This window comes from Adiantum capillus-veneris, chromosome 22 (assembly GCF_014529385.1).
Source record: "Adiantum capillus-veneris isolate H3 chromosome 22, ASM1452938v2, whole genome shotgun sequence".
Taxonomy (NCBI): Eukaryota; Viridiplantae; Streptophyta; class Polypodiopsida; order Polypodiales; family Pteridaceae; genus Adiantum; species Adiantum capillus-veneris.
Genome location: NC_140952.1, coordinates 37466036 through 37480419, shown reverse-complemented (window position 1 = coordinate 37480419; position 14384 = coordinate 37466036). Strand labels below are relative to the sequence as shown.

The 14384-nt window shown below is 40.3% G+C and overlaps 1 protein-coding gene across 1 annotated transcript; it reads left to right on the top strand.

The window, feature by feature from the left end:
• Nucleotides 1-1362: 1362 nt before the first annotated feature.
• LOC147429173 (uncharacterized) lies at nt 1363-2999 on the top strand. The gene is made up of 3 exons (XM_086495223.1): nt 1363-2238; nt 2322-2468; nt 2571-2999. The coding sequence occupies exons 1-3, from the start codon at nt 1444-1446 to the stop codon at nt 2601-2603; spliced, it is 975 nt and encodes a 324-aa protein (XP_086351349.1). The 5' UTR covers nt 1363-1443; the 3' UTR covers nt 2604-2999.
• Nucleotides 3000-14384: the final 11385 nt, after the last annotated feature.

Genomic DNA, 14384 nt, shown 5'->3' with positions numbered 1-14384 from the left:
GGCACATGCATAACTCTAGGATGGAGCTTCCTCTTTGTAGTTTCATGTTTATCCACATAGCCATTTTTTCATGTTTTAGTATCTTTTTTTCCATTTTTCTATAGATTTAAATAACATTCTTCAAAAAAATTCACAAGAAAAGCAGAGGAAATTTACCAAAAATTGATTCTTTAAGTGCTAAAGCAGAGGTCCTAATAAGCACGACATTGTAAGCAACAATAATTGTGGTAATTTTTGTAGTAATATATGCGATAATATTAGTGGTAATATTTGAATGCAAAAAAATGTTCTCCCGTCCCCCCCTCCCTTCTTTGGCCAACCCATTCTCTACAAAACATGGTAAAAGGTTGTGGTAGACGTTTTGAGATTTTCAGTGTTCACTTTTTGCAGACAGTTGCAACTCCTAGTTCTTAGTTTTCCAATTGGTACCCACATTTTGGTTCATATTTTTCACTTGACTTCCATACTGCTGCTGCAAAATAGCATTCATTAGTCCCGTAATCTAGTGCATCTCTGTCCCTTTGCTTGTTGACATGGATGACTCTCTCCACCCATATCAGATTCATGTCGAGTTCACTAAAAATACTTTAGAGTGTGCGGTTCTCTAGGGTTGACTAGCAAAGCATCGGGCTTTTGACTGCAAACGAACAATTAGTGGGGCATAAACCAAGTGAAATGAGTGAATTTAGGAGTGATTTAGTGTTAGTGAGAAGATTTAGTTGAGGTTTAGAGAGCAATCACGAAAGAATCATAGAATCATAGAATCTATGTATTTCATAGAATCAAACCCCATATGCGGTTGGTGGGCCGACGCCAAGGCTATGATAAGCCCTCTTTCGGACGAGCGTCGGTGCCTGTGAGATAAAGAAAAGCCATTCGCTCGTTGCAACATCCGCTCTATGATCGGCTTGATCCCCTTGTCCATCATTTGCACTGCATGGACATGAGAAAAAGTATATCTGTGGATTTGATATGATGAGGAGAAAAAATATATGTGCAAAGCATACATAAGCAACAATATTTAAGGATGGGTTGACGACCTGACGGAAGGAGCTCCTCTTTGAAGGACCTACTCAAAAGTGGGCGACCCCCTTCCCCCGGAAATCAAACTCCTCTACCCGCTTTTTAGCGCGATTCACGGAGATTGGAGATTGAACTCGTATGGACATCAAGCATCAAACCAATATGCTATCTCTTTGGATGCTCTCAAGTTGTCGTCCGTCTCTTGTGAACAAAGGCCTGTCAGCCTTTGAAAAGCTAGGCCTTTGCCGCCACCTCCGTCTGAACCCGCCCTAACTAGCGCCCGGCTATCTGGTAGCGGGAATAAGGTGGGGTTTTCAAAGTCTAAATTTGAAAGGGCTGGTCTGATCTCCCGCCCTTTTCAATCCTTATACTTGCCCTTGCCGCTCGCTTTATCACTATCTGTGGTAATCGCTCGTCGACATGCTGTCATTCTCCACTCGAAGCATCGACCTCGCATCCAAGATGAGGGACGCTATGATCGATGCGGTGAAGAGAACGGCGAAGGAGAACTCTCCGACAGGGGCAATCAGCGTTGAGTGTGCAACCGTAATTGTGCAGAGCTTCTGCTACCTTCTACAGCAAGACTGGTTGCACGAGCCCGCTATGCTGGCAGATGTTGTGCGTTCGATTATAGACGAGGCCGAGCAGGCGCAGCAGGCTGAGAAGCAAGATGCCGAATGCCAGGTTGAGGAGGCCGGGACGCAAGATCAGATGGCGCAGCTGGAGGCTGATCAGAAGGAAGCGGAGAAGCAAGAGGTCCAGGAGGCCGAGAAAGGAAAGCATGGAGACGCTGATGCAGATCGTGAGCAGCAGGAGAACTCTACATTAACAGGAACCAAGGTCGAGAAGGGAAAGGTTGGAGGTGCTGATGCAGACAAGGGAAAACCTGGAGGCGCTGATGCAGATAATGTCGATCAGCAGCATCAGAGCTCTACAAAGGGAAATAAGGTCGAGAAAGGAAAGCTTGAAAGTGGATCTGGAGCTGGTGATGCAGATCATCGGCAATATCAGGAGAGTCCCTTCGAGGTAGGGGCCAGGAGTTGTCTGGCCAAAATCGGCTCAAAGCCGGATGACCGCAGGATAACAGCGAGGTTGTCCAATCTTGGTATTTTCTTTGCATGTCTCTGCAACAATGGGATCGTTCCACTCTCTTCTCTGCTGAAGATGCTTCAGTTTCATAAGCAGCCAGAACCTTTCCTCCTGGCATTCCTCAGGGTACTAGCTTTCTTTAGCCGAAACATGATGAACATCTTGGATTATTGCATAGACATTGATCTTCTATATTGCATGCCTTGCAGTATGCCGAACCTTTGGAACCCTACGAGAATTTGGAAGAAGCGATGGCGAAGGGACCATTCTGGCGGCCTGCGGATCTGGTGCATGACCGCGGGGGTTGTGAAGCCTTTTGTGAAAAACTGAACAACCTTTATGGGAATCAGGATCAGGTGGTCGCCTTTGCTGGTTGTCGACAGCTAATGTTGATTGCTGTTAAACTGCTACATCGTGGACTTATTATTGTGTGTGTATGCCCGACGTGCACTATATAGGTGAAGGATCTGCTCCGTAAAGCTCTCCGCTAAAAATCTCCACGTCCAAAGTCAACTTCTGCAAAAACCTCCATGTCCAAAGACAACTTCTGCAAAAAAGTTTGGAGGTTTTCGTCGTTAAGTCCAAGGCACCCATTGCTTTTTCGACCAAATTATAAATGCAGCGGTCCTTGCTGAGCAGATTTCTGTTTTCTTTGCTGAATTAGATGCAATATGAAGTCGATTGAAGAATGTGCGCCATGCTATTCCATTATCGGTGCAGCAACATATATTTGAGTACCCCTTTTGTGAAAACTACAATGCGTCGGTTTAATCATTTCCAATCAGTGTCATTTGGACGTCTCTTAAAATTCCATGGCTGCATCATCCGAACTTCCGAAGGCTTTATTGGAATGCTACACGAGACCTTATAGCTTGTTCGCATGCTCAGGTAGTGAACTAATTAACTCGTCCAAGTGACCAGTCTATCGCTAGCTCAATGTCTAATTCACGGTGCTGCCAATATTTCGCGATTTGCTGGAGTCCTGAAATGTAGGGGTGAAAATGTGAAGCACAATTTTGCAGTCCACATTCGGCAGCTTCTACAGTACTAGTTCGGATATCGGTATAAGCGCGCTTGATGTCCATGCAGAGAGAAACACACGGAATGACGTGATATGCACTCGATCTCGCAGACTGCCCTGCCTAATTGCCGCCTGGCTAACTGCAATCACAGTCCCTAGATAATAATTAAATCCCATTCATCGTTCACCGTCACGGCTGGCGTCTAGTTAGAGCATCCATAATCTCGATATCATTTCTCAATCTTCCTCTGTTCATGTAGCTATGGCGCTGTTCTCCTGCAAATTAATGTTTGCACAAGTTGCTTATTTCACACATTTGCATCGTACAGCATTCGGAATAGCCTGACATCAGCTTTTGGATATTGAGCCTGCAGTATTCGAGTTGTATTGTTATCAAGTCAAGTAATCAATTAGGCCTTCATTTATCAATCTTACCTCTGTTCATGTAGCTAATATGGTGCTGTTATCCTGCAAATTAATGTTTTCTACAGCATATACAATTACTACACGAAAGCATTGTTGCTCAGCTTTTGGATATTGAGCCTGCAGTATTCGAGTTGTATTGTTATCAAGTCAAGTAATCAATTAGGCCTTCATTTATCAATCTTACCTCTGTTCATGTAGCTAATATGGTGCTGTTATCCTGCAAATTAATGTTTTCTACAGCATATACAATTACTACACGAAAGCATTGTTGCTCAACAAGTTTTCTATTATTAGGCATGGTCAAAAGATTTGAAAATCATTCACTCAAATTCAATAACAGTTGACAACTTATAAGTTTTTAGCTAGCATAACAAACTTTGTTGATGTATTTCGATGTAGTCTAATCATCATATTCATGTATAAATTATTTCAAAGTATGATTTAGGATGTCACGTCATGATCTCTCTCTCTCTCTCTCTCTCTCTCTCTCACACACACACACACACACACACACGTACTTTAGTCCATTGTGAATTCTCACCTTGTTAAAAAACACGTCATTATCTCTCTCTCTCTCTCTCTCTCTCTCTCTCTCTCACACACACACACACACACACACACACACACACACACACACACACACAAGCACACGCACACGTACCATAGTCCATTGTGAATTCTCACCTTACATATCCATCATCCCTCCTTTTGTGAAGGTGAATTTGAAGAAACTCAAGACTGTCCAATTTGAAAGAATTGTTACATACTCATCTTTGCTCACCTATCTCCACATCTTTTAAATTGCTTAGGTTGCATGGAGTGACCACCTTTGCTTCGATGTCATGTACCAGAACGTCTTTGTGCAAATCTACATTTGGATCGAGATAATAGGGTGCATGTCCATGCAATGGACTACAATTGAGTCATATGAGTCAATTCGGATGAGTATAAGCTTATCGTGTGAAAATGAATCCAATTTAATTATAGTTAACCTTATTCTGTTAAAAATCGTTTGAGTACATCTCAATGTAGTTATGTTCGATTGGGTTATACAATTAATTATAATTTGATAAGATTAGGTGCCACTTAGTGCGAATGGTTTTCATTGAATGAAAATTGGTACAATGGAGTGACGTGGGCTGTCGTTCAGTGCAATTCGGTAATTAAGTATTTTTCGAGTGAACACAATATAGAGCAATTGGGTGCAATTTGGTGCATTATATAAATTAGGCTTACTCTTGCATCATGGAAACCATAGTAGTAAATATAATTCTGCCACTTTTGATGATAAATATATCCCTCTGATCATGAGCTCATTTGCTACACATATATTTCAACGTCAAGGCCCCATGGGACTCACCTTGATTGTCACTCTCTACCGTCTTGGTATTTGTTTCATACATAGAAAACAATTCTATGTTCCTTTCTATGAGGGACAATTTGCATGTGATCGCAAATTTTTGACTCGTGAATTTTAGCATCAACTTTACTAGCTTGGTGAACTTCTTGGTGCATGCGTTCATGCTGGCACCAATCAACAACTTTAGAGTTAAATTTGTATCATCAATCATTACATGCAAGGATCGAGCGCTTTGACGATGAAGTTTTTCTATAGATATTTCTCTTTTGCATTAGCATTCCGTTCAAATTTTCAAAATCATTTACTCTCCGTGGCTCATTTTATTCTTCCCACGCCAAACTTCTTACGTATCTCATCTCTCTTTTTCACACGTGCATCATGGCATCACAACATGATGTGCCTATAATTATCAATTTGATTAATATTTTGAGCTTATGCATATCATGGTCTGCATATAATTATGAGTTTGATTTTGAGCTTATGCATAGCATGATCTGCATATACACCCAAGTATACAAGTGTACGGCATCGTAGATGACACTATACATATTCGTCAAATTTCTCGCGTATCTCATCTCTCTTTTTCACATGTGCATCATGGAATCACAACATGATGTACCCATAATTATCAGTGTGATTTGGAGCTTATACATAGGATGATTTCCTTGTACACCCAAGTATACAAGTGCACGATATCGGAGTTGACACTATGCATTGTCGAGTTACTTTGGGGCACGAGATAAAAGACGAGGCTTTGTACGCAATTTCAAGTTTTTCCAAACTTATTAGCAATGCCTGAACTTACTATGACATTGAGATGACTATAAGGTTTTCTAAATGTGGGTTTTGAGGCCATCAAATGACGTTGGTGCCTGCAGGCCAATATGTAATGATGCTACCAAAATATGGTTCAATGGACCAAAATTGTAGTTCTTGACATGCTCTCCATGCTTGGATTTAGAGCTTGTCAATCGGAGTCCGAACAAAGGAGATATGGATAGTATAAATACTTCCTAGGGTTCGTTCTACTTGTGTTTTGACTCACCTCAGAATGTGTGCCCGGGAATTGGACCAACTTTGAGAGAGGCTTGATAGATAGTGTTCGGAAAGGGCTATTGCATGTCCTTTACAAGATTCAAATCGGGCAATAATTGCTTACGGACAGATCAATTTTGTATTCAATTTTGGGTATCAATGACCAGAGAAAACTCATGCCAATGCAAGTCAAGATGTGGTCGACACCGCCTTAATCAAAATCTTGTATGCATGACATTGCTTTGGTTGATATGTAAGCTACAAATTATACTTGGCAATGTATAGGATGATATGTATATTATATGTGCTGCTTTTACGAAATAAAGTTCTTGAAGGGATTCCATCTAGAATTTCATCACTTGGAATGCATTGATTGAGGATGTGTTCGACATAGCTAAGACCTGGGAGCCGTGAATGAAAGGTTTTTCTCCAAATGCCTTCTTCTATGCTTGCACCTTGAAGGCAAGTAGCCTTGTAAATACCTTCGACACGGGTGACATATTTAACGGTGAGATAATTTCTGGTTGGGGTGGTCCAAGAAATATGCAGGAATGCTTTGGTCGATATTTATGCCGAATGTGATAACCTTTAAAGAGCACCAAAGGTGCTTGTGGAGGTTCCCTTGTCGAATCGTATGCCTTGGAGTGCAGTGATTGTGGTATAAGTTCAAAGAGACTTGGCTTGGGGGTTGTTGTGGCCAAACAAATGGTCCTTTTGACATATGGAAAACAACACCAAGATTACTTTCAAGCAAAGAATGCTTTGTTAAATGAGGGGCTTTTTCGTCCATCACAAAAGTAGACCATCCCGAAGCTTGGAGAGTGTATGTAGAAGACAATGGGTTCCACTAGTAAAACGAGATTGTCCGTGTTTTCATATAACAACATGACTGGGCAGACTCAGTTTGTGAGAGCCAATCTAAAACATAATGGATAGATGTTGTGGAGATCGGTCCTGTTTTAAATTTGCAAAATCGAGCAAGTTAGTGGTGTAATCTCATTAGGAATCTATTCTAATGAAATGCCCACTATGTTCATGCTAATTTCCGCTACACATAAGTTATTAGGCCATTAAATGTTACATTGGTATCAGAGCTCAAGGTTTCTCTTTTCTTACTCAATTAGAAGGGAGGTCCTCAAGCTAGCTACAAAATGGTTGATATTATTAATTGCCTATGAGTAAGTAGAATAGGGATTTTTCAGCCTTACAGTGCGCCTGCCTTTGTGCAATTAACGGGGCACACCGTCAAGAGCTATGGTCTTAATAGTGGAGTCCTACGGGGCTTGCCTACGGCTTAACCACTATTGAGCTATTAGAAGCTTGACAGGAGCCGCGCTGGTTTGGTGTTTGAAAGACCCTCTCTTCTATTCCTTGCAATTAATGGTATTTGAGCCGCGAGTACAGTAGCTTGAGTGCTTTTTCTAAAGGGGTAAAGAGAGTAGCAACTAGGCTTGAAGTGCCAAAGTACACCTAAAAAGTTTACACCTAAAAGTTGTTAGAATGGCTGACAATAGTAAAGAGAGTGAAATTAATGTTTGATAACTTTGATTTTGCTCATGAGAGCAAGCTACTAATGATGCTTCAATGCTTGTTAACTATCTTGTTTCTAGGCTTCAACAACCATGGGCAATCCATCTCTCCAAAGTGAAGTGCAACGGCAGCTCCGTGCTCACGGGATTCTTCAAGCTAATCACCATGACGAGAGAACACCTAGGAAGCCTCCGTGTGAGACTACCAAAAGATATCTCTCTCCGATTCGGGAAGAAGAAGAGGATCCTTATGAAGGGCTCAAGAATTTACTTCTTGATGATGCATCTCCTTCCAAAGGAGAACGAGAAAAATTGAGTCTCCCGCCACCTCGGCGGAGATGGCTCCACGAAGACGGCGGCTAAACGCTCTCCATCACCACCAAGCGGAGAAGACCATCGTATTCTTTTCTCACCATAATTCAAAGAGGGATGATAAAAAGCAAGAGAAGAAAAAGGCGAGAAAGAGGACACCCTCTTCTCCTCTTCTTCATCCTCTTCCTCTAATGAAAGCTATGGTGAAGACGACAAAGATCAAGACAAGATGATGCAACATGTTCTTGTGTCAGACGACGTCTGGAATATTGTGCAGGGCATTGATGTACGTTCGGGTTCTCAGGATGTAGGCGATGTTGAGGATGTTGCAGGTCTTGCTGCTATTAGATTTGTTTTGCCTACAACAGAACGAGCTCTTAGGGATGTAAAGTATGCACAGGCTCATGTGTACTATTACTTCTCACATTCATCCAATGAAATTTACAAAACAGGCTTGGGATATTCTAGCAGGTCTTTATGCAACCGCAATGAGGCTAAAATTGCTGTGCTGTGTAAAAATTTGGAATCGAAGATTATGCATGAGGAAGATGATATCGTCACTTTCCTTGCTGGTGTCAAGGATATCAATGAGCAACTTATTTCTGCAAATGAAGTCATTTCAGACAGTTCCCTTGTGTAGACCGTTCTTGATACCTTACCAGGTCATGAAGTTGTCAAATTTGATGCATTATGCACATTGTTGTTGCAAGAGTCAGTTTCCAAAAAAAAAGGCCTAGGTAGCATGCAGTTGAACATGCTTTTATTGCTCCTCAAAGAAAGGGTGGTAACAGCAATGCAACCACTTCTTATGGTTCTGATGTGAGTGGAAAAACTTATGTTCCTAATGCTTCTGTTGGCAGCAATTCGTTTGGAAATTTTGGTGATAAGGGCAAAAAGAAGATGCGTTGCCATTATTGTAAAGCTAATGATCACTTGATCAAGCAGTGTCTGAAGTTGAAGACCAAAGAGGCTAAGAAGCAAGAGGGTGGTTCCACCGCAAATACTGGTTCCACTACAAATGCAGCCATTTTTGAATCTTCTATGAAAGGCAACTATGATGCTGATGTTGATGCAGAATGGACTTTTAGTGCAGAGTGCACTTACAATCCTAATGTCCATGATGCATGCATGTCAGTTGCTGCAGATTCACATGTGTGGTATTTCGACAGTGGTGCTACAAAGCACATTACCTCACATCATGAATTGTTCACCTCTCTTGAGTCTGTCCCTCATGGGATTTCAGTCACTTGTGCCAACAATGCCTCTTATCCGGTTCAAGGAGTTGGAAAGATTGTGCTTACTGCTGTAAATGGCAGTTCCTTTATACTTAATGATGTACTTTATGTACGGGGGATCAAGAAGAATCTTTTGTCTGTATCCACACTTGCTAGACTTGTACTTGTAGTCAAGTTTGTGGATGATAGATGTACAGTTCATGATCTTAGTCTTGGTGATGAAATTGTTGCATCTGGTCTTTTGTGCCGTGGGCCTAGCTCACTTTGTATGACAAGTGTGGAAAAAAAATTTGCAAATGCAGTTGCAGATTCAAGGTCTGTTTCGGATGCAAAACTGTAGCATGCACGTTCTGGGCATCTGAATTTTGTCAATTTGCCGCGTTTACAGAAATCTGATATGGTTGCTTCTTTGCCGCCTCTTGAATCACCTATCAAACATGTTTGTGAAAGTTGTATGTTGGGTAAAATGCAGTGCTCTATGTTTCCAAAGGATGGTTCGGTTAGGGCCACATGCAGGTTGCAGCTTGTACATAGTGATGTTTGTGGGCCCATGCAAACTCCATCCTTGGGCAATTATCTGTACTTCGTGACTTTCATTGATGATTACTCCAAGCATGCATGGGTAACTCCTCTTAAAGTGAAGTTCGAAGTTTTAATGTTTTTTAAACAATTTCTGGCTATGGCTGAAAATGTATCAAAATGTACTATGGGCACCCTCCGTTCCGTTCAAGGGGGGGAGTATATGTCTCAAGAGTTTAATGCATTTTTGGCTAGTCATGGGATAAAATACCAATGTACAGTGCCTTATACACCTCAACAAAATGGTGTTGCTGAGAGTAAAAACAAGTCACTTACGGAAATGGCACGATGTATGGTCAAAAGTCAAGCTTTGCCACATTCTTTTTGGCTTGAAGCCATTATGTGCACCACTTATGTACTTAATAGGTGTCCTACGAAATCTTTGAAGTCTATTATTCCATATGAAGCATGGCATGATAGAAGCCTTCTATTGAGAAAATGCATGTTTTTGGTTGTTTGCCATATGCTTTGGTGCCACAAACACAACGCAAATAAAGTGGATGATAAGGCTGTCAAATGTATTTTTATTGGTTATAGTGATGAAAGCAAAGGTTACAGGTTGTATCATCCACAAACAAAGCGTATTCTGGTTTTACGGGATGTAGTGTTTGTGGAAGATTCTGTTCAGCCCTTGCTGTCGTGTATTAGAGACAATAATGTAAGCTCACAGGTGTAATAGTACTAATTTTTGAAGTTCTTAAAGTTGAAAAGAATGTAGTAGGCCATATCTTTCATTTAGCACAATTTGAAAGACTGTTGAATAGTCTATTAGATAGAGCTTATATGAATGAGTTTAAGATATTAAGAGAGAAAATATATTCTCTTTTTCAAAATAATACACTAAAGACATATTTGATAAAGATTAACGAATAACAAATAGTCTGTCTATGAACAATATAACAAAAACGTAGTTAAAATTGAGTTTTTTATTAATATCAATATTTTATATTTATGTGTTTTAGCTTAAAATGCATGGGTAGACTTAAAATAAGTTGGAAAAGTAGTGGAGACTCAAAAATAGATTTTTTATGAGTCGTCACCTAAAAGTTGCATTTTCAACCAAAGAAAGACGGTTTTTGCACTTCTATCCACGCGACATTGTAGATGAGATCTTTTCCCGTCGTTTTGAGTACATGGAAGTCTATGTTCTAAGTTCATTTCACCAAGTTATGATAAATACAAATTGTCAGCAGCAATAGGGTAATCTACAAGCAGCAGGTTAGCTTACAAACAGATATACACAGGTAATATCTCTTTTGTTTGATCCAATCCAGAAGCAATTACACTCTTTTATGATGGTACAAAATTATGTTTTGAATTTGATTATCGTGTTGATTTGGTTGCACGAGTATGTTCTTTTGCCTATTTTGTAGACGATGCAGAAATCCATGTGTGAAACAAGATCTGTGCAAGGTGTCATGATATTGGGATTGTGACCGTGTTGCGACTCCGATTATGATGGTTGTTGCCATCGTGAAATTGAGTTTGATATTGAGAGTGTGATTGTGATTGAGATTGAGAGTGAGCGTGTGATTGAGATTGAGATTGTGATTCAGAGTGACAGTGTGATTGAGAGTGAGATTGAGATAGCTCGGGGATGGTCAGGAGGTTATGAAACGAGCTATTCTCTTCTTGTAATGATTACTTTGTATCCATACAGACTCTTTATTTCATCCTTTTACTCTACGTACTTTGTATATTCTTTGTTCATTATCAATGTATTGCACTCTCCCGTGTCGCGTCACACAGGACATTTATGACACTTTGTTGCCTCTTTTCAATGGTGGAAGTTTGATTGTAAATTGCAATGAGGCAAATGTACAGCCTATGGGGGTTTTCAAAAATATTACAGATCAGCCTATTACTGATGCAGATGTACATGATGTACTTGATGAGGAAAGGGCTGAAAATGAGCATGCTAGAGGTATGCCAAAATGACTGGTGCATATATTGCGTGAGAGTAAATTGGATATACCTTTGTCTAGTCGTACTCGTTCAGGCTCTCGTTATGCATCAGATTGTTATGATTTGGTTGTGTCTAGCTTACATGATGTTGAGGAACCTCTGTCTTTTGATGAAGCACATAATTCAAAAAATTGCATGGCTGCCATGCAATCAGAATATGATGCACTTATAAAAAATGACACATGGACTTTATGTGATTTTCCTCCTAGCAAAAAGGCCATTAGTACAAAGAGGGTTTACAAGTTGAAATGCAAGTCAAATGGTAAGATCGATCACCATAAGACTCGATTTGTTGCAAAGGGTTATGCACACCAAAAAGGCATAGATTATGAACAGACTTTTGCTCCCACTTGTCGTATGACTACTGTGCGTTTTCTATGTGCATTGACAGCTCTTGGTTGAGATGTATATCAATCAGACAATGTTACTGCTTTCTCAAATGGTGATATATTTGAGAAAGGTTATGTAAACGCAGCCTCGCGGTTTTGTCAAGAAAGGACAAGAGAACAAAGTGTGCAGATGTACGAAGGCTTTGTATGAGAAAGTTGACACTCATTTGGTCAAATGAGGCTTTCGTAACAGTCCAACAGAAAGCACATTGTATCTCAAGCGTGAGGGCAATGTACTTCTCATTGTTGTTCTTTATGTGTAAGATTTGTTGATCACTGGTCCCAATGAGGCACACATTGTGTGGATCCTCTTCCACCTTGAGATCATTGAGAATACAACTTACTTCCAATTGGATGCCTTCATGCTGACACCAATCAACAACTTTACAGTTAAATTTGTATCATCAATCATTACACGCAAGGATTGAGCGCTTTGACGATGAAGTTTTTCTATTAATATTTCCTTTTTGCATTAGCATTCAGTTTAAATTTTCAAAATCATTTACTCTCCATGGATCATTTTATTCTTTCTACGTCAAATTTCTTACGTATCTCATCTCTCTTTTTCACACGTGCATCAAAAGGCATCATAGCATGATGTGCCTATAATTATCAATTTGATTTTGAGCTGATCCATATCATGATTTGCCTATAATTATCAATTGTATTTTGAGCTTATGCATAGCATGATCTGCTTATACACCCAAGTATACAAGCGCACGGCATCGTAGATGACACTATTCATTATCGTCAAATTTCTTACGTATCTCATCTCTCTTTTCCACATGTGCATCATGGAATCACAACATGATGTACCCATAATTATCAGTTTGATTTTGAGCTTATGCATACCATGATTTTCTTGTACACTCAAGTATACAAGTGCACAATATCGGAGTTGACACTATGCATTGTTGTGTTACTTTGGGGCATGAGATGAAAGATGAGGCTTTGTATGCAATTCAAGTTTTGTCAAACTTATTAGCAATGTATGAATCTACTATGACATTAGGATGACTATAATGTATGCTAAATGTGGGTTTTGAGGCCAGCAAAGGAGGTTGGTGCTTGCAGGCCAGGATGTAGTGATGCTACCAAAATGTGGTTTAATAGACCAAAACTTTAGTGCTTGACATGCTCTCCATGCTTGTTTGTATGGATCATCAATCAGAGTCCGAACAAAGGACATATGGATAGTAGAAATAATTTCGAGGGCCGATTCTGTTGTTGGTGTTTTGACTCACCTCTGAATGTGTGCCAGGAGATTGGACCAACTTTTGAGAGAGATTTGATAGATAGTGCTTAGAGAGGGCTATTGTATGCCCTTTACAGGATTGGGATTGGACAATAATTCCTTATGGACGGATCAATTTTGTATGTCGTTTTGGATATCCATGAGTAGAGCAGATTGATGGCAATGCAAGTCAAGTTGCACTCCACACCGCCTTAATCAAAATCTTGTGTGCATGCCAATGCTTTGATTGATATGGAAGCTATAATCTAAACTTGGCAATGTTTAGGATGATATGTGCTGCTTAAATTATGAAAGCACATACAGTTCTTGAAGGGCTTCCATCTGGACCTTGTAAATAACTTCGACATCGGTGACATATTTACTGATGAGATTTAGGGTTGGGGTAGTCCAAGAAATATGTCGTAAAGCTTTGGCGGATATTTCTAACGAATGTGGTAACCTTTTAAGAGCACAAGGTTCTTGTGGAGTTTCCCTTGTCGAATTGTATCCCTTGGAGTGCAATGATTGTGGTATAAGTTCAATGAGGCTTGGCTTGGGGGGTTGTTGTGGCCAAATATATGGTCCTTTAGACGGTATGAAAAACAAAGCCAATATTACCTTCAAAGAAAGTATTATTTGTTGAATGAGGGGATTTTTTGTCCATCACAAAAAAAGACCATCCCCAAGCTTGGAAGGTGTATGCATAGACAATGGGTTCCACTTGTAAAACAAAATTGTTCGTGTTTTTCTATAACGGGATGAGTCGGCAACTTCAGTTTGTGAGAGCCAATCTAAAACATAATGGATAGATTTTGTGGAGATCGGTCCTCTGGGCATATGCACAGTTCAAGAAAGTAGTGCCCATGCGTTGTTGGATTCAGGGTTGCAGAGAAACGCACACAGCTTGGAGAAGATGAAGGAAGCTCAAGGCACACAATAGAGAGTGTATAACTTAGTGTGCAATGGAGAGATAGATAGCCCTAGAGTGATGGGCGTACATACAATGCCCCGACGGTCCTAGTGTGTTCACACACATCACTACCACATGTATATGGTAACAAATCCCCCCTGGAGTGATGCTGTGAACGAGAGCTGGCACATGAGTAAAGGGAAGTTCCATGCCCTAAGCCTAAAGATTTGCGGAAAGATTCAAGCTTCTCAGGACACAATGCCTTTGTGAAAAGATA